The sequence below is a fragment of the Schistocerca gregaria genome, chromosome 4 (assembly GCF_023897955.1).
Source record: "Schistocerca gregaria isolate iqSchGreg1 chromosome 4, iqSchGreg1.2, whole genome shotgun sequence".
NCBI lineage: Eukaryota > Metazoa > Arthropoda > Insecta > Orthoptera > Acrididae > Schistocerca > Schistocerca gregaria.
Genome location: NC_064923.1, coordinates 441,996,902 through 442,021,194, shown reverse-complemented (window position 1 = coordinate 442,021,194; position 24,293 = coordinate 441,996,902). Strand labels below are relative to the sequence as shown.

General features: G+C 41.9%; 1 protein-coding gene across 1 annotated transcript in view; it reads left to right on the top strand.

Annotated features, from left to right (window-relative positions):
* Positions 1 to 24,293, top strand: part of LOC126267766 (uncharacterized) — a 292,038-nt gene that overhangs the window by 42,333 nt on the left and 225,412 nt on the right. The window contains exon 3 of the mRNA XM_049973070.1: positions 2,914 to 3,017. Within this exon, the coding sequence (XP_049829027.1) occupies positions 2,914 to 3,017 (104 nt within the window). The remainder of the gene's footprint in view (positions 1 to 2,913; positions 3,018 to 24,293) is intronic.

Genomic DNA, 24,293 nt, shown 5'->3' with positions numbered 1-24,293 from the left:
ACATTTCACAGCATTCTTCGTACATGGTAAAAGCTTGTCTAAAGTATGTAGGATTCCAAGGACGTAGCCAGAGTGGGGGGGGGGGGGGGGGTGGTCCTAGGGGTACAGATCTCCCAATCACCTAAATGAAATTACACACGATCTAGTTGTCGTGTAATAAAATTGAAAAATATTTTGAGTTTCAGTGATGCGGCGAAAAAGGGATGCGCACTATCGATAGTCAGCAACGCCAAAGATAGATTCAAACTAGCTATACGTCCACAGCTCTGTCGGCTATCACCCATCCTGATTTCAGCCAAGACCTTGCTTGAGTTCAGTTGCTATTTTCTTAATCAGTTCAGTTGTTGCTTGCTGTTTAATTTAATGTAAGTGTTATCGTTTATTTTTTTGTTCCGTGTGCTGTTGTGATAGTTTCTAATTATGGATAAGTTTGTAACAAAAATTGATTTTGATTCGTCCGCTAGCCTTATGGTAAGTTAAAATATGTACACACTACTATAATAGCCTAATTACCTATCTATAGCGATTGAATCTTAGCACTGGAGTCGTTATTTGGAGGACGGTGGTACTTCGGTTTTGCAATATTTCGGTATTTCACGAGCCAACGGTTAATATCATTACAAATAACGAGAAATTAAACTCAGTGCATAAAAATACTATTTGGTTTGTCTGTGTCGCCCAAAAATCGCGTTCATCAACAAAAATGTGAATGTGATGGTTCCATTTCTTATAAAAATTTGCTCAATATTCTATAATTATTAGCCAAAACGAGAAAATATCGTCCAATCTGGTCACCAAGGTGGTACTCAATTATGAGAACTATTTCAGATACTGAGCGATGGGATGGGGTTAGTGGAGAGCGGAACGGGTCTGTTATGACAGTACATTCTATGGTCACTTTGTTTCAAAAAGATTTTTTATGCTGGCTGCCTAAATTCGTCCAAGTCCGCTGTTCCGTGCATCCCTTCTTCCCCTTTTAATACTATAAACAACTGGAGCCAGAAATATCGTGCACAACTGACTCTTAAAAATATACATGAATTCGTGCACTATCAAATGAATAAATACGCACAATTGAAGGAAAAACATGCCATGTCAGAATTCAATCATTTGTTGTGATGGATTTTATTTTAAAACAACTTACAACAACCAATTTTTCCAAATTCTCCGTCGACTTGGGAAAGCCCTACGTGTTGAGCCGCTGAGCTAATAGTCCCAGGATTCGGGAGGCGAGGTTGTAATGAACACTTCGTCGACAACCTAAAAAATGGTTTTCTGTGGTTTCCCACTTTCAATTTAGGCAAATTTCCTAGTTGGTCCCTTGCTATAGACGACAGCCAATTCTTTTCAAATATCCTTCTTTCCTGACAGATTCCAATTCCCTTAAAGGTGCAGCCCCCTCTGCTTAAGTGAAAGAGCTACATCGAAGGTGAGCAGAGACTTCTATGGAGACTCCCGGCGCTAAAAGCCAAATGATAAATAAATAGTAATCCAAATACTCCTCATTTACACTCATGCATTTGTCTCTTAGAATATTCTTTAATGCACTAAATGACCTTTCTTACATTGCAAGAAGTGACAGACGCATACTTAAATGAGGAAATTTGGGAAAGTGCAAGGTTGATTAATTCCAGATATTTTGCATTTTCGCCACCAAAAATTGTTTTAGCTTCTCTTTTGTACACAGATCTCCTTACTCCAAAGGCTCTGTCTGTAGTAATCACAGTGTCCCAAAAAATTGGCGGTCGTGCATTCCCGATCATGTCTTCAACTCAAATCCAGGTTGAAAGAAGAAGAGTGCGAAATGACCTTGGAGGAGATTGGAGCAACTGCTCCTTTTTGGTTTACCAAAATAAAGCACTACTGAGTTATCAAAATTATATTCCCCCTTGGTGAAAGCTCTGAGGTAATTGAAAACGGTTTATGAATCTTCATGAAAGTTTCCAGAATAAAAGGATAACATGAGTGTTTTCAAGTTCCTTTTTAACAAATCCGACCCTCCTTTCAACAGAAGCCTGGTTACGTCATTGATGGATCTTATATTTGTTAGTACATTTATTCCTTTCTTCTGCCGCTCGTAGTAATACAAGGCGATGGATATTTATCAGTCTTAAGCACACCTTTCAGTGGAAAAATTCAGCACGTTTAGCAAGTTTCTAACGTAATCAGTTCTTCGAGAAGACAAGAGCATTTTCCATCGTTTTGCAAATGTTCACAGTATCTTTTAGATAGCATTTTAACTGCCAAATCTTTTGCAGATTTGCAAAAAGATGAATAGTTATTCAAAACACATTTACACACAAATTACTCACTGAACAAAACTAAGTAAGCGAAAACGATTCGAAATCCTGCATCATCCGACATACAGGCATGGGCGTCAAGAGTTCCTCAGTGGCGTCATGCTCGCAAGAGCAGAAACACGTATATTTCTACGCTCTGCTTAATGCGCCTACCCTAGTCTGTGCTGTTGTGTGAGACGCAACTGCTTTCTCATCAGCCGTGCGCAACATTGCAGACGCATATTCCATTATTGTGAGAGAAAGATCTGCAGTATATCGCACGTCCCTCACCAGACATGCAAATAGCCGAAAAGATAATATAAGAAAAAGATGTTGAAACTCCAAAATTTCGACATGTGAAGATACTAAAAACTCACAGACCTTGTTCTAACACCTTTGCCAATTTGTACATTTAGGATTCTTTCTGTCTGCTCATTGTTATACGTTAATAAATGAAAGTCGTTGTTCATATGGCTACTACAGCTCCAAGAATTATTTTCAAATCTGCAAGATTTACACGCAAAAACGCGGTTTACAGGTAAAATCTAACATTTCGCAAAATTAGTGAACATCCTTATCGTATGTGACATATAGGGAAACTAGAGAAAACAAGTAACTTACGTCTCTGTTCCAGCCGGGCGGAACTACTCGCTGGGAGCCATTGAAAAAAGAAGAACTGTTCCGTTGGCTATCGTCTCAACAGGAAGAAACGCAGGCAATCGATGAGGCCATGGAGAGGTGAGTAAACTACAAGTAATAAGTCTTATTCGATGCTAGAGTCCCTCGTAAACTCGTATTCAAGGATTTACAACAAACTACCAGTATCTGGAATTTAACAAGAAGTCTTTGTACTCCTGTATCAGTCTTAATCTCACCACCATAGCCAGAATATGGAAGAAATGGCACTGTTCACACAAGACTATAATTCTTGTTTATGTCACGTAATTTAGTGTAAGTATCTTCTGAAGAAACATAAATATTATTTTCATAGAAATGCAACAGAGACCTCCTCGGGCTTACCAGCATACAGTTGTTCTACTAGAGTAGTTGAGATACAGGGGTCGAAACACACTAACGCTAAACTTAACGTGTCAGTACCTTATCTCTGTTTAGTTCCATTTTTGTTACTAAGGCTTTGAGAGAATCGATTAGTAATATGCTGTGTAGCAAGCGTCCCTGACTGGAAGATATTGCAGGAAACGAATTAAGTTCATTTCGCTAGCGGTTGAAAGACTGGAAAATTCAATTTACCCATGTGAATCCTGTATTTGCTAGGAGAGCAGATAAATGGGAACCACGCTAGAATTTCCTTAAGCAGATGAAAAATGGGAATTACCAAAAATAAAGCACATACCACACTGATAAGAAAAAAAAACACTGGCATTCTACGGGTTCGAGCGTAAAATGTTAGAGCCGTTAATTGGGCAGGCAGGTTAGAAAATTTAAAAAGGGAAGTGGATAGATTTAAGTTAGATCCAGTGGGAATTAGTGATGTTCAGTGGCAGGGTAAACAGGACTTCTGGTCAGGTGAATACAGCGTTATATACAGAATCAAATGGGGCTTAAGTAGCAGTAGATCTAATGATTAATAAGAATATAAGAATATGGGCAAGCAACTATGAAGAGCATAGCGAAGACATTATAGTAGCCAAGATAGAAACGGAGCCCACACCCACCACAGTAGTAAAAGTTTACATGCCAACTAGCTCCGCAGTGATGAAAAGATTGAAACAATGTATGATGAGATAAGGAAAAAAATGGTTCGAATGGCTCTGAGCACTATGGGACTTAACTGCTGTGGTCATCAGTCCCCTAGAACTTAGAACTACTTAAACCTAACTAACCTAAGGACGTCACACACATCCAAGCCCGAGGCAGGATTCGAACCTGCGACCGTAGCAGTCGCGCGGTTCCGGACTGAGCGCCTTAACCGCTAGACCACCGCGGCCGGCATGGGATAAGGAAATTATTCTAATAGTTAACCGAGAGGAAAATTTAATTCTAATGGGGGGACTGCTATTCGATAGTAGGGAAAGGAAGAGAAGGAAAAAAATAGTAGCTGAATATAGACTTTTGAGAGGAATGAAACAGGAAACGAATGGTAGTATTTTGCACAGAGCACGATTTAACCATCTCTAACATTTGGTTTAAGAATCGCGAAAAATAGATTGTATACATGGAAGAAACGAGGAGACACCAGATGCAATAGTAAAACAGAGATTTCGGAACCAAATTTTAAACCGTAAGACATTTCCATAGGCATATGTAGAGTTTAAGAATCATGAAAGAAGGTTGTATACGTGGAAGAACCCTGGAGATACTAAAAGGTATCAGATAGATTATATAATGGTAAAACAGAGATTTAGGAACCAGGTTTTAAGTTGTAAGACATTTCCAGGGGCAGATGTGGACTCTGACCACAATCTATTGGTTATGACCTGTAGATTAAAACTGAAGAAACTCAAAAATGTGGGAAATTAAGGAGATGGGACCTGGATAAACTGAAAGAACCAGAGGTTGTACAGAGTTTCAGAGAGAGCATAAGGGAACAATTGACAGGAATAGGGGAAAGAAATAAAGTAGAAGAAGAATGGGTAGCTCTGAGGGATGTAGTAGTGAAGGCAGCAGAGGATAAAGTAGGTAAAAAGACGAGGGCTGCTAGAAATCCTTGGGTAACAGAAGAAATATTGAATTTAATTGATGGAAGGAGAAAATATAAAAATGCAGTAAATGAAGCAGGCAAAAAGGAATACAAACGTCTCAAAAATGAGATCGACAGGAAGTGCAAAATGGCTAAACAGGGATGGCTAGAGGACAAATGTAAGGATGTAGAAGCTTATCTCACTAGGGGTAAGATAGATACTGCCTACAGGAAAATTAAAGAGACCTTTGGAGAGAAGAGAACCACGTGTATGAATATCAAGAGCTCAGATGGCAGCCCAGTTCTAAGCAAAGAAGGGAAGGCAGAAAGGTGGAAGGAGTATATAGAAGGTTTATACAAGGGCGATGTACTTGAGGACAATATTATGGAAATAGAAGAGGATGTAGATGAAGACGAAATGGGAGATATGATACTGCGTGAAGAGTTTGACAGAGCACTGAAAGACCTGAGTCGAAACAAGGCCCCCGGAGTAGACAACATTCCATTAGAACTACTGACGGCCTTGGGAGAGCCAATCATGACAAAACTCTACCAGCTGGTGAGCAAGATGTATGAGACAGGCGAAATACCCTCAGACTTCAAGAAGAATATAATAATTCCAATCCCAAAGAAAGCATGTGTTAACAGATGTGAAAATTACCGAACTATCAATTTAATAAGTCACAGCTGCAAAATACTAACGCGAATTCTTTACAGACGAATGGAAAAACTGATAGATGCCGACCTCGGGGAAGATCAGTTTGTTTTCCGTAGAAATGTTGAAACACGTGAGGCAATACTGACCCTACGACGTATCTCAGAAGAAAGATTAAGGAAAGGCAAACCTACGTTTATAGCGTTTGTAGACTTACAGAATGCTTTTGACAAGATTGATTGGAATTCTTTCAAATTCTAAAGGTGGCAGGGGTAAAATACAGGGAGCGAAAGGCTATTTATAATTTGTACAGAAACCAGATGGCAGTAATAAGAGTCGAGGGGCATGAAAGGGAAGCAGTGGTTGGGAAAGGAGTGAGACAGGGTTGTAGCCTCTCCCCGATGTTATTCAATCTGTATATTGAGCAAGCAGTAAAGGAAACAAAAGAAAAATTTGGAGTAGGTATTAAAATTCATGGAGACGAAGTAAAAACTTTGAGGTTCGCCGATGACATTGTAATTCTGTCAGAGACGGCAAAGGACTTGGAAGAGCAGTTGAACGGAATGGACAGTGTCTTGAAAGGAGGATATAAGATGAACATTAACAAAAGCAAAACGAGGATAATGGAATGTAGTCAAATTAAATCGGGTGATGCTGAGGGAATTAGATTAGGAAATGAGACACTTAAAGTAGTAAAGGAGTTTTGCTATTTAGGAAGTAAAATAACTGATGATGGTCGAAGTAGAGAGGATATAAAATGTAGACTGGCAATGGCAAGGAAAGCGTTTCTGAAGAAGAGAAATTTGTTAACATCGAATATAGATTTATGTATCAGGAAGTCGTTTCTGAAAGTATTTGTTTGGAGTGTAGCCATGTATGGAAGTGAAACATGGACGATAACTAGTTTGGACAAGAAGAGAATAGAAGCTTTCGAAATGTGGTGCTACAGAAGAATACTGAAGATAAGGTGGATAGATCACGTAACTAATGAGGAGGTATTGAATAGGATTGGAGAGAAGAGAAGTTTGTGGCACAACTTGACTAGAAGAAGGGATCGGTTGGTAGGACATGTTTTGAGGCATCAAGGGATCACAAATTTAGCATTGGAGGGCAGCGTGGAGGGTAAAAATCGTAGAGGGAGACCGAGAGATGAGTACACTAAGCAGATTCAGAAGGATGTAGGTTGCAGTAGGTACTGGGAGATGAAGCAGCTTGCACAGGATAGAGTAGCATGGAGAGCTGCATCAAACCAGTCTCAGGACTGAAGACAACAACAACAATGTAGAGTTTGACAGTAATTTATTGATTATGGACTGTAGATCAAAACAAAAACGTAGGAAATTAAGGAAATGGGACGTCGATAAATTGAAAGAACCGGAGGTTGTTGAGAGTTTCAGAGCGAGCATTAGGCAACGATTGGCAAGAACAAGGGAATGGAATACAGTAGAAGACAAATGGGTGGCGTTAAGAGATGACATAGTGAAGGCAGGAAAAGGTCAAACAGATAAAAAGACAAAGTCTATTAAAAATCCTTGGGTAACACAGGAATGTTGAATTTAATTGATGGAAAGAGAAAATAAATGATGCAGCAAATAAAGAAGGCGAAAGGGAATGCAAACATCTAAAAAATGAGATTAAGTGGAAGTGCAAAATGGTTACACGGGAGTAGCTGGAGGACAAATGTAAAGATATAGGCGCTTATATCCAGAGAAAAGATAGGTACGGCCTATACAAAAACTAGAGACCTTTGAAGAAAAGAGAAGCGGCTGTGTCAATATCTAGAGCTTAGATGGAAAATCAGAACCAAGCAAAAAAGAGAAAGCTGAAAGGTGGAAGAAGTCTATAGAGGGACTATAATAGGGAAACGAACGTGAAGGTAAAAATATAGAAAGGAAAGAGGACGTGGATGAAAATGAGGTAGGGAATACAATACTGCGAGATGATTGCAGAAGACTGTGACAGAGCACCGAAAGACGTAAGTCGAAACAAGATATCCAGGGCAGAGGACGTTCGGTCAGAACTACTGATCCGTGATACATGACAGAACTATTCCGCAGGATGTGCAAGATATATGTGACAGGTGAAATACCCTTAGACTTCAAGAAGAACTTAATAATTCCACTGCTAAAGATTGCAGATGTTGACAGGTGTGAATATTACCGAGCTATCAATTTAATAAGTCATGATTACAAAATAGTAACCCGGATTATTTAGAGAACAACGGAAAAAATGGTAGAAACCGACGTCGGGGAAGACGAGTTTGGATTCCGGAGAAATGTAAGAACAAGTGAGGCCATACTGGTCCTGCAAAATCTAGTATGAGACAGGTGAAGTAAAGGCAAATCCATATTTATAGCTTTTGTAGATTTGAAGAACGTTATTGACAATTCTGACTGGAAAACACTCTTTGAAATTATGAAGGTAGCAGGGTAAAATATAGAGCACACAAGGCTGCTTACTGCTAGTACGGAAACCAGACGGAAGTTTTAAGAATCGAGTGGCACGAAAGGAAACAGTGGTTGAGAAGAGAACAAGACAGGGTTGTAATCCCCGATGTCTTTCAACCCGTGCATTGAGCAAGCAGTAAAGGAAACCAAAGAAAATGTGTAGAAAAATTAAAGTTTAGGGAGAAGAAATAAAATCCTTGCGGTCTGACGATGACACTGTAATTCTGTCGGAATCAACGAAGGACTTGGAAGAGCAGATGAACGGAATGGACAGAATCTCGGAAGGATGATATATGACGAACATTAACAAAACTACATCAACGATAATGGAATGTAGTCGAATTAAATCAGATCATGATGGGGGGATTAGGTTAGGAAACGACACATTTAGAGTAGTAGACGAGTTTTGCTGTCTAGGCAGTAAAATGACGTATGATGGCCGTCCAGGAAAAAAATGTTGATTGTAAGAACAAAAAAAAGAGTCACGTAACTAATGAGAAGGCACTGAACCGGACTGAGAAGAAAGAAATTTGTGATTCAACTCGACTAAAATAAAAAAGAATTGGTTGATAGTACGCTTTGTGACACTTCAAAGGACCAGCAGGTTAGTATTGCAGGGGAGCTACATCAAACCAGTCTTCGGGATGAAGGCCACAACAGCAACAAAATAAACTTACATTATGCTTGAGGAACTGGTTGCAATCGATTACGCACCAAATTGATAGAAGGGCATATCTTGCAGGAACGAGAAAATAATTTGAGTTTTCCTACTACTCCAAGGTTTTAACTGCTACTTGTCATGCTGTGGAACAGTCGTAGCTTCACTGGAAGGTGTTTAACTTCTTTTTGGCAGCTATTTCAAAAATAAGATTAAATCCTTCACCAGCAAAGATACATGTGTATTTTGTACGATAGTTATTCATCGTAGGGGTTTTAGCTGGAGTGAGGAAATTTTCTTCAAATGTGCTGAACTCACGTGATTCGGTAGCTTGCACACAAAAGTTGTTGACCCTACTGCATTATTTGATCACAATACCAAAAACGTTTGATGTCTTACCGGTAAATATTTTCAACCGGCATTAAATACATGGACATCACAGGCCAGTTCAGGAATGTGATTTTTCCTGAAAATATCCTAGTTCTTACCATTGCAGTTTTGGTTTTGTAGGCTCAATGATGTTAGTGTTTTCATCGTGGAAGATAACGATAGCGATCAGGTGAAGGAATTCGCATACATGGTTTTCCTAACTTTGAATTTTGCAGTACATCAAACGTTTCTCTCTTTTCCACAATTTATCGAATTTGTCTCGACAAGAATTGTTGCTCTTTACAGGTACCGCCATATGTTGTTTGTCTGATCCCTGAATCAACGAAGTCCTTTTTTCATATGTTCCTCACCTTTGGACATTTTTATCACAGTGGTAAAAGGTGTGGATAATACTATGTATGAGTATATAAAATATTACACCATGCTAGGACGTAGCCAGGACTTTGTCGAAGGGGTTTCGCTCTGTTAAACATGACGTTGCAAGTGCTCAGGTCTTTCATTTATTCTGAAAACATATTTATTTATTTTTACATTTCATGTGTGTAATTTACTTTCGGGAGTATATGATCTATAAAATTAAGCAAGAAAAGGTGTTTTGGGAAAAGTATAATACATAATCTCAGTAGCATGTATGAAATACTCAAATGCACCATTAAATATACCTCTATTTGGCAATATGATAACTTTTCAGTATTGCCAAACGAATTATAATTCTAATATAATGTTTGGCCTCTTTGCTATCAAAATACAGCTCAGTCATCTAATACAAAGTTCACTATCATCTCCCCGAATCACGGAAGCAATGTGCTAACGGGCATGCCTATCAATGCGGGCCGGATAAAAATTTTAGTCATTTTAAACAAATTAATACCATTCGTGCCATGTTATTGCAAAGACAGCCTCGGGATTTTCTTGTGTCTGTTTGCATGTTTTGACCTTGTAGGAAGTAAATTCAGGCATATTGGGCATTTTGATATTTTATACTTAATATGACATATTTGCCACTGCAGTCCTGCATGTTAGTCACCTTCATATGCCTTTGAGTGCATTATATTATACTATTGTGCATAGTAATGTATTTCTCAGTTTTATTCCATTAAATATGGAGTTTCCATATAGAACGATAAATCTTTTTCTGCAACAATGATCCGGGAGTTTTCACCTACCAGAGATATAATCTCGTTACTTTGGACTACTGCATATGGCAAACTACTGAAGAGCAGTTATACTCTAATCTCCCTTCACCCTCCTAAGATATTTTACACTCATCTTCTTTCAATCTCTATTTGAGCTGTGGAAGGAATCAGAAATCAACAAACGTAAGTTTTTGGGACACCATGATTGCTACCGGAAGAATTGTCGGAATAAACAGATATGATGTTGTTGTGTTTGAATAGAGAAGCTAGAACAATTTTTGGTGGCAAGAATAGAAAGTATATGAAAATATTCAACCTTACACTTTTCCTGATTATCTAAGTTAAGTCTTTATTTGGCACTTCGTGCAGTGGTGAAAGATCTTTTTCTGCAGATAAACACATCAGCTCGTCAGAGCACAAAAAGGGCGAATATGCTTCTTTTAAAAAGACTGTAACTTAAAAATTGGGTACCGACTGCCTCATTGTACCATCCTCAGCACCTTTAAAATTTTCCAAACGTTTTCATATGCGAACACATTCGTGCTCTTTTTTTAATATGCAGCTCACCTCAACTCCCACACGCTCCCGTAACTGTAACTCGGTCACAGTCACGTCCCTCCCCCAACGGTCGCTCATCCCATCCATTCCCACATCCCATTCTCATTCATTCGTCCTAACTCATTGTCATTATCTCCTTATGCCTCTCCATCTACACTACTGGCCATTAAAATTGCTACACCAAGAAGAAATGCAGACGATAAACGGGTATTCATTGGACAAATATACTAGAACTGACATGTGATTACATTTTCACGCAATTTGGGTGCATATATTCTGAGAAATCAGTACCCAGAACAACCACCTCTGGCCGTAATAACGGTCTTGAAACGCCTGGACGTTGAGTCAAACAGAGCTGAGCTTGGATACCGTGTATAGGTACAGCTGCCATGCAGCTGTAATACGATACCACAGTTAATCAAGAGTAGTGACTGGCGTATTGTGACGAGCCAGTTGCTCGGCCACCATTGACCAGACGCTTTCAATTGGTGAGAGATCTGGAGAATGTGTTGGCCAGGGCAGCAGTCGAACATTTTCTGTATCCAGAAAGGCCCGTACAGGACCTGAAACATGTGGTCGTGCATTATCCTACTGAATACACGCGTTCACCGTGATGTCGCCAAACACGGATGCGACCATCATGATGCTGTAAACAGAACCTGTATTCATCCGGAAAAATGACATTTTGCCATTCGTGCACCCAGGTTCTTCGTTGAGTACACCATCGCAGGCGCTCGTGTCTGTGACGCAGCGTGAAGGGTAACCGCAGCCATGGTCTCCGAGCTGATAGTCCGTGCTGCTGCAAACGTAGTTGAACTGTTCTCGCAGATGGTTGTCGTCTTGCAAACGTCCCCGTCTGTTGACTCAGGGATAGAGACGTGGCTGCACGATCCATTACAGCGTTGCGGATAAGATGCCTTTCATCTCGACTGCTAGTGATACGAGGCCGTTGAGATCCAGCACGGCGTTCCGTATTACCCTCCTGAATCCACCGATTCGATATTCTGCTAACAGTCATTGGATCTCGACTAACGCGAGCAGCAATGTCGCGATACGATAAACCGCCATCTCAATAGGCTACAATCCGCTCTTTATCAAAGTCGGAAACGTGATGGTACGCATTTCTCCTCCTTACACGAGGCATCACAACAACCTTTCACCAGGCAACGCCTGTCAACTGCTGTTTGTGTATGAGTGATCTGTTGGAAATTTTCCTCATGTCAGCGCGTTGTAGGTGCCGTCACCGGCACCAGCCTTGTGTGAATGCTCTGAAAAGATAATCATTTGCATATCACAACATGATCTTCCTGTCGGTTAAATTTTGCGTCTGTAGCTCGCCGTCTTCGTGGTGTAGCAATTTTAATGGGCAGTGTTGTATAACTGTCTCCCGTCTCACGACCACAGTTTTCTTCGTTGTGTCCTACTACTACTGTCTCTCCCCACTGTCCCCGTCTCCCTCTTCCTCTTTCTTACTGCTACTATCTCATTTAGTAACTCGCGCTGTCATTGTTTCTTCTGAAGGTCATTATCACTCTCTTCCTCGTTATCTTGGTCACAGACTGTCTCTTTTTACTTTTGTCTCTTAATCATATCCACTTTCTCCAAATCTTTAGTCCTCTCCCTCTGGCATTGTCTTCTTCACTTTGTTGCTAACGGGCATGGCTATCAATGCGGGCCGGATAAAATTTCAGTTATTTTAAACAAATTGATACAATTCGTGCCATATTATTGCAAAGACAGCCTCAGGATTTTCTTGTGCCTGTTTGCATATTTTGACCTTGTAGGAAGTTCATGTATGCAGACGATCTGGCCTTGGCCACCCAGCAGAGAACTCTTGAAGCTCGTGAGGAGATCCTATCCTCCGATATAAGCACAATAGATGAATACTACAAAAAGTGGAGACTGATACCAAATCCAACGAAGACTGAAGTCAGGTGGTTTGAGCTTTACAACAGAATGAGAAATGCGAAGTTGAATGTCACCATTAATGGTCAGGTCCTTCACCACCAAAACTCTCCAATATATCTAGGAGTGACTCCTGGTAGAACCCTGTCTTACAGGAAGCACATAGAAAACAGCGCAGCAAACTTGAGATCACGCAGTAACATCGTTCAGAAGCGGAGTGGTACCTCATGTGGGGCGCAAAGAGCTACGACACTGCGATATGCTGCCTTAGGGCTGGTGTATTCTGTTGCCGAATGCTGTGCCCCAGTGTGGCTCAATAGCACAAATGTGAGGTTAATTGACGTGGAATTAGATGCAGCAATGACGACAATAGAAGGCTGCATCAAATCTACTCCTCTATACTGGTTAGTACCTCTAAGCAACATTCCACCACCAGACCTCCGAAGACAGAATGTCCTCCTCAAGAAATACCAAAAATTACTTAATATCCCCGAGCTTCCAGTGCACTCTGACGTCCCTTCACTTCGAATGAACCGATTAAAATTCAGGCAGTCATCTATCCTACTGGCAGAATCGCTACAGGCAACTAGTTTCAGTATCAACATAAAGTGGACAGAAATGAACACTATTGCCCATGAGGATGATCAGACCGACAAAAGACGTGACAAAAGACGTGACAAAAGACGTGACAAAAGACGTGACAAAAGACGTGACAAAAGACGTGACAAAAGACGTGACAAAAGACGTGACAAAAGACGTGACAAAAGACGTGACAAAAGACGTGACAAAAGACGTGACAAAAGACGTGACAAAAGACGTGACAAAAGACGTGACAAAAGACGTGACAAAAGACGTGACAAAAGACGTGACAAAAGACGTGACAAAAGACGTGACAAAAGACGTGACAAAAGACGTGACAAAAGACGTGACAAAAGACCAGCCGGTGTGGAACTAACGCGACGTGCCTGCAAAACAGTTAATCGATTCCGCACAGGCCGCAACATCTGTGCTGAAAACCTCTACCGATGGGGAAGGGCTTCATCTTCTCAGTGTGACTGTGGAAATGAGCACCAGACGATCCATCACATTGTTACAAACTGTCGCACAACAGCCTACCATGGGAACTAGGAAGATTTCTTTGACGTGACAGAAGCAGCCCTTGAATGGCTCGACAAATTAGATATAAATTTATAGGCTTATTTTTAAATTATAAATTATGAAATTAATATATTTTTGTAAATTTTTTTAAAACTATGTAATCCACAATTGCTAGTCGCTGTTTATATGTAATGCCATACGCTAAATAAACACTGTTCTGTCACTATCAACTATGTTCCGCTGCTACTGTGACCCTGGCTTTCTCTCACACTACCATGGTCTCCTTTACTCTTACTCTATCACAACGATGTGTACTTTTCTGTTCTCGCCCATATCCACTATCTTCTTCTCTCTCAGCATAAAAAAGGATGAATATTTTCGCATACAAAGGATTTGGGAAAATTTTAAAGGTGTTGAGCAAGATAGAATGAGGCAGCTTTTACCATAAATATTCAGAGTCGTTTAAACATGATTATATTCACCTTTTTTGACCTTTGGTAGGAGCATTTTTCCGCTGGTTTCCTTCTTCTCCCCGCTACAGCAGGGAATGTCACTCTATGAAAAGAATTTTGTGTATCAGTAAAATTTAGATAGTTTACTTAGGTGCAATTGAAATAACGCAAAACTAATTTTACACCTCAGAGCAGATTTTACGTGCACAAAACTTTTGCATTTGTGTAAGTACTACAACAAGGAGTTCCCAGAGCCATGCCGATGATAGCGGAGACATTTGAAAGGATATTTCTTCGTGCTGCATCACTTTATAAGCTACGTTGTCTCCTCACAATGGATTTTACGCGTGTATTTTGCGTCTACGTGTACGGTAGCTATGAACCTCTGTATCTCGGAAACGGATAAAGATATCGAGAACATTTTCAAGATTATTTGAAATCGGCATCTTACGATATATAGTAAGAATTAGACCGATTTGCTATGTATAACCGTCTTGGAATCAGCGGTTCTGTTTTGGTAATCTAAAAATCCTGTCTTCATGGTGTTTCTCGATAACTGATAAAGATGTTCGAAAACGAGAAGATGACACTTCTAGATAAATGCCTTGAAAATATAGTGTTTAAACTGGAAGAATTTGTTGCGGGTATTGATTAATTACGTTTCGCTTCACACCGGATTTTACGTGCGTGTTTAACGTGTACATGTAAGGTAACTTTGAATGTCTGTATCTCGCAAACGGATAAAGATATCAGTAAGATTTTCAAAGTTGGTCGACGTCGGGATTCTTGTAAAATATCGTCAGCCATTTTCTGTGCGCAGCCATCTTCAAATCCGCGTCACGGTTTTGGTACAAAAATAGTAAAAACCCGCTTTTTGGGGTTGTGTAAGAAACCGCCCATTAACTAAGGGTGCCTCCTTAAATACCTTAAGGTCCACTGTAGACCACATCAAGTGTAAAAAGAACAAACCGATGTGTTCCATTTGGCAAAACAAGTGTAATTGTGATATTCATACACTACTGGCCATTAAAATTGCTAAACCAAGAAGAAAAGCGGATAAACGGGTATTCATTGGACAAATATATTACATTAGAACTGACATGTGATTACATTTTTACGTAATTTGGATGCATAGATCCTGAGAAATCAGTACCCAGAACAACCACCTCTGGCCGTAATAACGGCCTTGATACGCCTGGGCATTGAGTCGAACAGAGCTTGGATGGTGTGTACAGGTACAGCGACCCATGCAGCTTCAACACGATACCACAGTTCATCAAAAGTAGTGACTGGCGTATTGTGACGAGCCAGTTGATCGGTCACCGTTGACGAGATGTTTTCAATTGGTGAGAGATCTGGAGAATGTGCTGGTCAGGGCAGCAGCCGGACAGTTTCTGTATCCAGAAAGGCCCGTATAGGCCCTGCAAAATGCGGTCGTGCGTTATCCTACTGTAATGTAGGGTTTCGCAGGGATCGAATGAAGAGTAGAGCCACGTGTCGTAACACATCTGAAATGTAACGTCCACTGTTCAAAGTGTCGTCAATGCGAACAAGAGGTGTCCGAAACGTATAACCAATGGCAACCCATACCATCACGCCGGGTGATACGCCAGTATGGCGCTGACGAATACACGCCTCTAATGTGCGTTCACCGCGATGGTGCCAAACACGGATGCGACGATCATGATGATGCTGTAAACAGAACGTGGATTCATCCGAAAAAATGACGTTTTGCCATTCGTGCACCCAGGTTCGTCGTTGAGTACACCATCGCAGGCGCTCCTGTCCGTGATGCAGCGTCAAGGGTAACCGCAGCCATGGTCTCCGAGCTGATACCCCATGCTGCTGCAAACGACGTCGAACTGTTCGTGCAGATGATTGTTGTCTTGCAAACGTCCCCATCTGTTGATTCAGGGATCGAGACGTGGCTGCACGATCCGTTAGAGCCATGCGGGTAAGATGCCTGTCATCTCGACTGCTAGTGATACGAGGCCGTTGGGATCCAGCACGGCGTTCCGTATTACCCTCCTGAACCCACAGATTCCATATTCTGCTAACAGTCATTGGATCTTGACCAACGCGAGCAGCAATGTCGCTATACGATAAACCGCAATCGCGATAGGCTACAATCCTACCTTTATCAAAGTCGGAAACGTGATTTACTTATTTCTCCTCCTTACACGAGGCATCACAAAAACGTTTCACCAGGCAACGCCGGTCAACTGCAGTTTGTGTATGATAAATAGGTTGGAGACTTTCCTCATGCCAGCACCTTGTAGGTGTCGCCACCGGCACCAGCCTTGTGTGAATGCTCTGAAAACCTATCATTTGCATATCATAGCATTTTCTTCCTGTCGGTTAATTTTCGTGTCTGTAGCACGTCATCTTCGTGGTGTAGCAATTTTAATGGCCAGTAGTGTATTTTTGACTCTATACTGTAGGATAGTAGCGCTATGACTATCCTCTTGTTGGGTATACAAAAGGTTCGTGGCCCAAGGGCTATCCTAAACACTTGATTCTACCATTCCAGCACCAATAGAACCCGTGGTACGGACCTCGGAATAATTTCGTTTTTTGCATGCCTTTTTAGACCAGTGGATGCTGCCGCATGCGTATCGATTTATCTTGTTGCTTTTAATGCTGGGAGTTTCCTAAGAGATATTCTCTTCGCGTCCGATGTGGAACTTTTTATTCATTTAAGCATTGAGGCTGCATCTTTAAGAGAACTGGAGTCTGTCAGGAAAGAAAGAAAGAAATTAGTAAGGAATTAGCTTTGGCCCATAGTAAGGGACCAGCACCGACAACTCCTAAACTGAAACTGGGAAACCATGGAAACGCATTTTCAAGGTCGACAGCGGATGAACTCGAACCACCTCGTCTTACAAATCCAATGATTGGCAGTTGACCGCCTCAACCCACAGATATAACCCTGTCGTAGGAGGATTTAGAAAAACTGGTTGTTGCATATTGTTTTAAAATAAAATAAAATGCATCACAACAAAAGAAGAAACTCTGATAACCCATGTTTCTTTTTCTTTAATAGTACGCGTTTGATCATTTGATATGCACGAAGGCATGCACACTTTAAGATATAATTGTACAAAGAATTCCTGGTTTCAGTTGTTATAGCATTACCAGAACTTAAATAGATTTTGGACGAAGGAGCGTGGGGGGGGGGGGGGGGGGGGATGGATGGGAATGCAGGGCACTGTCGTCTCGAACGAATTCACGCAGCCAGCTGAAAACATATTTTAGAAATGAACCAAATATGAAATGTGTTATCCTCACGTACCTATTCCCTCTCCGAAAATCCTTCCCACAGTTCCGTATAGGAACTGGTTTTCGTAAGCGAGTACTACCAGGGTGTTCATATTGGGCGATTGTTGCCCTATGGGCTACTAATGATAGAATTTGGGCATTTCTTTCAAAGAAATGCAACCATCGATGTTTGGGAGATATTTTTGTTGATCACCGAGATATCTGAGCAACACAGGCTAATACAAGTGTATTTTTATGCACTGATTTTGATATAGTGATATATTGTTATTTGTAATGCTGTTTACCACTCAGTTGCCTTGTGAAATACTGAATTATTGCAGCCCCAAAGTTTTACCAGTCTCCAAATAATAACTCTAGTGCTAGAAAAAACAGATGTAGATAGGTAATTTGGCTATTATAGTAGTGTGTTCATGTTTTTAACCTGTTGTAACTGAAGTGGACGTATCAGATTGGTTTTCCTCTTCTCTCTTGTTTTCTCTCTCGTTAGAAACATACCCATTATTAGGAAGTGTCAGCCGGCCGGAGTGGCCGAGCGGTTCTAAGCGCTACAGTCTGGAACCGCGCGACTGCTACGGTCGCAGGTTCAAATCCTGCCTCGGACATGGATGTCTGTGATGTCCTTAAGTTATTTATGTTTAAGTAGTTCTAATTTCTAGGGGACTGTTGACCTCAGAAGTTAAGTCCCACAGTGCTCAGAGCCATATGAACCATTTTTAGAAAGTCTCATAACAGCACACAGCACAAAAAACAAACAGCAGCACCTACATTAAATTCAAACGCAAGTAAAAACTGAACTGATTAACAAAATAGCTAACATCAGTATGGCCAACAATATACAGTAGTCGGTCGTGGTTAAATTAGGAGTGGGCGATAACTAACGGTACTATCCATGTATAGATAATTTAAATCTATTGAAAGCCTTGTTGAATATCCATAGAGGTATTCCATTTATTATCGTATGGCTGAAAATCAGTGTAATTTCATTCAGGTGATAAGGGGTTCCTGACTCCCCGCCGACAGTACCCCCTCCACTTTCTCCCCCCCCCCCCCCTCCCTTTACTTCCACAACACGACAAACAATATGACAACTATTACATTCGTGCGTTAAGCTGACGTAATTCAACGTTGATTACCAACTATGTTTAGAACGAGCTAGATCAGCGCATTGTGTTCATCACTGTTACGATACATTACCTTCGTCATACGATGAAGCGCTTTTAGTATAATATGCCCGCGTGCATGTAGCACTGTAGAACGAATAGAATGAGTTACGGAAAAATGGAGATTAGGACGTTGGGAATGTTAGGTCTTCAGTTGTGTGGGGTGGGTCACTTGAAGGTCACTTGAATTTGCGAGCAACAGCTGATTGGCTAAATTCAGTGCTAATTAACCTGGAACGGTGCAACGTATCGACTTTTTTCTTAACTATTATTTCTCAGTGCAACCAACCCTGTAAAAACCTTACAAGCTTTTCAGACTTTCTGATCACTCTGTATATTGACATGAGTGACTGGTAACAAAGAAGTGACCCCATAGTGTGTGACATTGTATTTTGAAGGCACTCACGTACCTGTGGAAATACAATAGATATTATCATCGCTTAAGTAAAGTCGGATGCCTTTCATAAAAGCTTGATAAAACTAGTTTGGTATGCGTTTTGTTATACATAGTTTGTGGGCTACGAATCACCAAGGCCGTTAAATTGGGGTTTTGCTTCAACGATGTTATAGTTTAAACAAAGCTTTTATGGCATTACTATGTATTGGAAGATCACAGAATGGTTGTTCAATCACCTGCTACGAACGAATTTTCTCAATTACTCTCGCAAGGGATCTACAACTTGTACACTGAGTTATTCAGGAAGGCGATATTAAGGCTGATGCTACAGCTGTAATAGTTATTCAGACTCTTTTCCAACTGTTAGGTAAAATACGAGTTCCTAAATAGGTTCATATGTTGTGTACTCAGTCCGAAACATCAAATAAATAGGAGTTTCAATTCAACTCTTGAGTTATTCTTATGGGACCGTGTTTAGCGAAGTTATCGTATGTTTTAGTTGACATATGTCGCTAGGCACTTTTCACAATTTTGTACAAAATGAGTATAAATTCTGCTTTCGATATTCGTTACCCTAATAATCGAATAAAATAAAATGGGAAACAAACTTCCAGCGTCGATTTCATCCGTAAAGAAACTGTATGCCGTAAGCTGACCTCAATGGAGCAAACTTTCTCTTGTCAACTATGCGCCGACCTTTTTTATACTTTCTAATGGAGAAGCCACTTGCGTGACCAGTGAAATCGACAAGAACCCTCACTAGGATTCAGTGTGGCCATATTTTCTCCCAAGTCATCAGAGCCCATAATATCTCTAAATAAAAAAATTCACAGAGCCATCTGCGCTACGTAAAGTATCTGACGTCACCCTTGCCATATCATCAGTGTTGCCCGTGTATTATGCTGGCTAAGTACGTGGAAGTGATTCATGTGTCCCTACCACTGGGATTTATGCAGCCCACAACGCCTTCAAATACCACGCACAAGTCTTCTGGTCCAGACTGTATACAAATTAGGTTCCTTTCGGAGTATGCTGATACATTAGCTCTATACTTAACAATCATATACAACCGTTAACTCGACGAAAGATCCGTACCCAAAGACTGGAAAGTTGCACATGTCACACCAATATTCAAGAAAGGTAGTAGTAGTACTCCACTAAATCACAGGCCCATATCGTTGACGTCGATATGCAGCAGGATTTTAGAACATATATTGTGTTCGAACATTATGAATTACTTCGAAGGAAACGGTCTATTGACATACAGTCAACATGGATTTAGAAAACATCGTTCCTGTGAAACACAACTAGCTCTTTATTCATATGAAGTGCTGAGTGCTATTGACAAGTGATTTCAGATCGATTCCGTATTCCTGAATTTCCTGAAGGCTTTTGACACTGTACCACACAAGCGGCTCGTAATAAAATTGCGTGCTTATGGAATATCGTATCAGTTATGTGACTGGATTTGCGAATTCCTGTCAGAGAGGTCACAGTTTGTAGTAATTGACGGAAAGTCATCGAGTAAAACAGAAGTGATTTCAGGCGATTCCCCCAGGGTAGTGTTATAGGCCCTTTGCCGTTACTGAACTATATAAACGATTTGGGAGACAATCTGAGCAGCCGTCTGCGGTTGTTTGCAGATGACTGTTTATCGACTACGAGTAATAAAGTCACTAGAAGACCAAAACAAACTGCAAAACGATTTAGAAGAGATATCTGAATGATGCGAAAAGTGGCAATTGACCCTAAATAACGAAAAGTGTGAGGTCATCCACATGAGTACTAAAAGGAACTCAAACTTCGGTTAGACGATAAATCAGTCTAATCTAAAAGCCGTAAATTATACTAAATAAATAGGTATTACAATTACGAACAACTTAAATTACAAAGTACACACAGAAAATGTTGTGGGGAAGGCTAACCAAAGGCTGCGTTTTATTGGCACGACAATCAGAGAATGTAACAGATCTGCTAAGGAGACTGTCTACACCCTGCTTGTCCGTCCACTTTTAGAATACTGCTACGCGGTGTGGGATCCTCACCAGGTAGGACTGACGTAGTACTTCGAAAAAGTACAAAGAAAGGCAGCACGTTTTGTGTTATCGCGAAATATGGGAGAGAGTGTCACAGAAATGATACGGGATGTGGGCTGGAAAACATTAGAAGAAAGGCCTTTTACGTTGCAACGGTATCTTCTCACGAAATTCCATTCACTAACTTTCTCCACTGAAGGTGAAAATATTTTTTTGACGTCGACCAACATAGGGCGGAACAATCACCATTATAAAATAAGGGAAATCAGAGCTCGTACGGAAAGATATAGGTGTTCATTCTTTCCGCGCGTTATACGAGATTGGAATAATAGAGAATTGTGAAGGTTTTTAAGTTACCGAAGAAAAGTTCTTTTTAAGGTCAATCTTGTACGATGTTTTTGAAAACTCTAAAACTATAGCCTCTGCCGAAAACGCGTCCTAGTAAAAAAAATTAACTGCTTTTAATTTCCTACAAATAGGTCTAGTTCCTCTGTTGTTTAGGGGAAATAGTTTGCGCGTAGTGATGGTTCAAATGGCTCTGAGCACTATGAGTGTGTGTGTGTTTGAGATTTACGGGCGCTAAACAGCGTGGTCATCAGCGCCCAAACGCATAGAAACAGGAACACAAGCGGTGAAGGGACGAAGACGGACGCCGAACAAGGAGAACGGCTAAAAGACACAGGCCTGACGCAGTTCCAAATGCGCTCATACAGAGGCAAAACAAGAGGAGAAGAAACACACTAAAAAGGAAAGGAAACACAAGGAAAAGAGAACAGATACCGAAGGGAAACAAGGAGGTAATCGTGACTGGCGGACCTCTTACCTAAAACCTGGGTGAGCCAGTCACCCAGCAGCACATTAAAACCTTCTCCCTAAAATCCGAGGCAACAGATTGGACAGGACACAAAACCGTAAGACCTTAACCACAGTCGCTGCGTCGTCTTGCAAAATAGAGGGCAAATCCGGTGGCAAGGAAACCACCGCCCTCTGGTCAGAGAATAAAAGACAGTCAAGTAAAATGTGGCGGACAGTAATCTGGACGCGACAAGCACTGCAGATTGGGGGGGTCCTCCCGCCGGAGTAAAAAACCATGCGTGAAGGGACTGTGTCCAATGCGGAGGCGAGTGAGGAGAACCTCATCCCGCCTGTATGACTGGTAGGACGTACGCCATGGTCGCGTAGTGGCCTTTACCAGACGCAGCTTATTGTCAGAAACTGCCAACCACTCCTCTTCCCATTGATGCATAACACGAAAACGCAAAAGGGAGGTTACAGCATGGAGGGGGACGGCACATTCAACAACGTGAGAGAGGGAACATGCATCTTTGGCAGCCACATCCGCCAGTTCGTTTCCCCTAATACCCACGTGCCCCGGCACCCAGCAGAAAGAAACCTCCTTCCCCTGCCGTTGCAGGTGGAGTAGGGCATCATGGATGTTCTGGACGACCGTATCCGCTGGGTACAAGTGTTGCATGGTCTGAAGGGCACTCAGGGAGTCAGAAAAGATGAGGAACTTAAGACTGGTAACACATCTCATCTGCTCCAATGCCCGCAAGATTGCAAACAATTCGGCATCGAGGATGGTAAACGCCGCAGGAAGCCGTAACTTGACGACTCGATCAGGGAAAACAACAGCACAACCAACAGAGTCCCCCTGTTTAGAGCCATCTGTGAAGACAGGTACATGGTCCGGATGCTGGTTTAAAATATCGTAAAATAAGGAGGTAAAAACAAACGCCGGAGTGCAGTTCCTCCGGTACTCCGACAAGTCTAGAAGGATGCTGGGCCTCTGGAGCAACCAGGAAGGCAGGCGAGTAAAACCTTGTCGTTGGGGGGCTACACGCTCCACACCAAGGGACTCAAGCAAATGCTTGGCACGAATCCCAAATGGTCTCGTTGCCCTGGGACGACTGGAAAAAGAGACGTTCCATAGGCGGTCGGGCAACGGTAGGGTACGCAGGGAAGGTAGGACAGGCAAGGAAATGACACACCCGTCGCACCATGAGGAGTTTCCGCCGGATGGCGAGCGGCGGTTCCCCTGCCTCAGCACACAGGCTGGGGATGGGACTGGTACGGAAGGCACCAGTGGCCAGCCTGATACCCTCATGGTGTACTGCGTCAAGGATCTTCAGATACGAAGGCCTTGCTGACCCATACACGGTGCAAGCATAGTCAAGACGCGATCGGACGAAAGCCCAATAAAACTGCAGCAGACGCGCCCGATCTGCTCCCCAGGACCGATGGCTCAGACACTTCAAAATATTCAGTGCCTTCAGGGCCCGCACCTTGAGGTCTTCAAGGTGAGGCAACCACGACAACTTGGAATCAAAAGTGAGGCCCAGGAACCTCACAGTGTCTCTAAAAGGAAGAACGGTGTCCCTCAGACGCAATTCAGGGGAGGTAAAAAGACGCCGAGAACGATTAAAATGAACACACACAGATTTGTCTGCAGAAAAGGTAAAACCCGTCTTTGCAGTCCATGCCTCTAAGCGCTTTATCGTAAGCTGTAACTGCCGACTAGCACTGACAAGACTGGAGGAAGAACAGAAAACAGCAAAATCGTCCACAAACAAGGAGCATTGGGCAGGACTCCGGATAGTGGACGTGATACTGTTAATAGCAACGGCAAAGAGGGTGACACTTAAAACGCTGCCCTGAGGAACACCATTCTCCTGCACGTACAAATCCGATAGCACATCACCAACCCGATACCGAAAGAGGCGGTGAGAAAGGAAGGACCGAATGAAGATGGGGAGACGGCCACGAAAGCCCCACTCATGGAGTTGATTGAGGATAAGGCGGCGCCAAGTAGTGTCATACGCCTTATTAATGTCAAAGAAGACCCCTAGACAATGCTGGTTACGTAGAAAGGCCTGCTGGATGGCGGCCTCAAGCAGGGTCAAGTTGTCTATAGTGGAACGAAATTTCCTAAAGCCACACTGAGAGGGGCTAAGGAGCTGCCTAGTCTCGAGCAGCCAAACCAGGCGGCGGTTGACCATGCGTTCCAACGTCTTCCCAACACAGCTCGTCAAGGCAATACTCCGATAACTACTGGGATGCGTTCGGTCCTTCCCTGGTTTGAGGAGGGGAATCAAAATTGCCTCCCTCCACGAGTCAGGGTACGTGCCAGATAACCATATCATATTGAAACAGTTCAGGAGAACTTCGTTGGATGGCAGCAACAGGTGCAGCAGCATGCTGT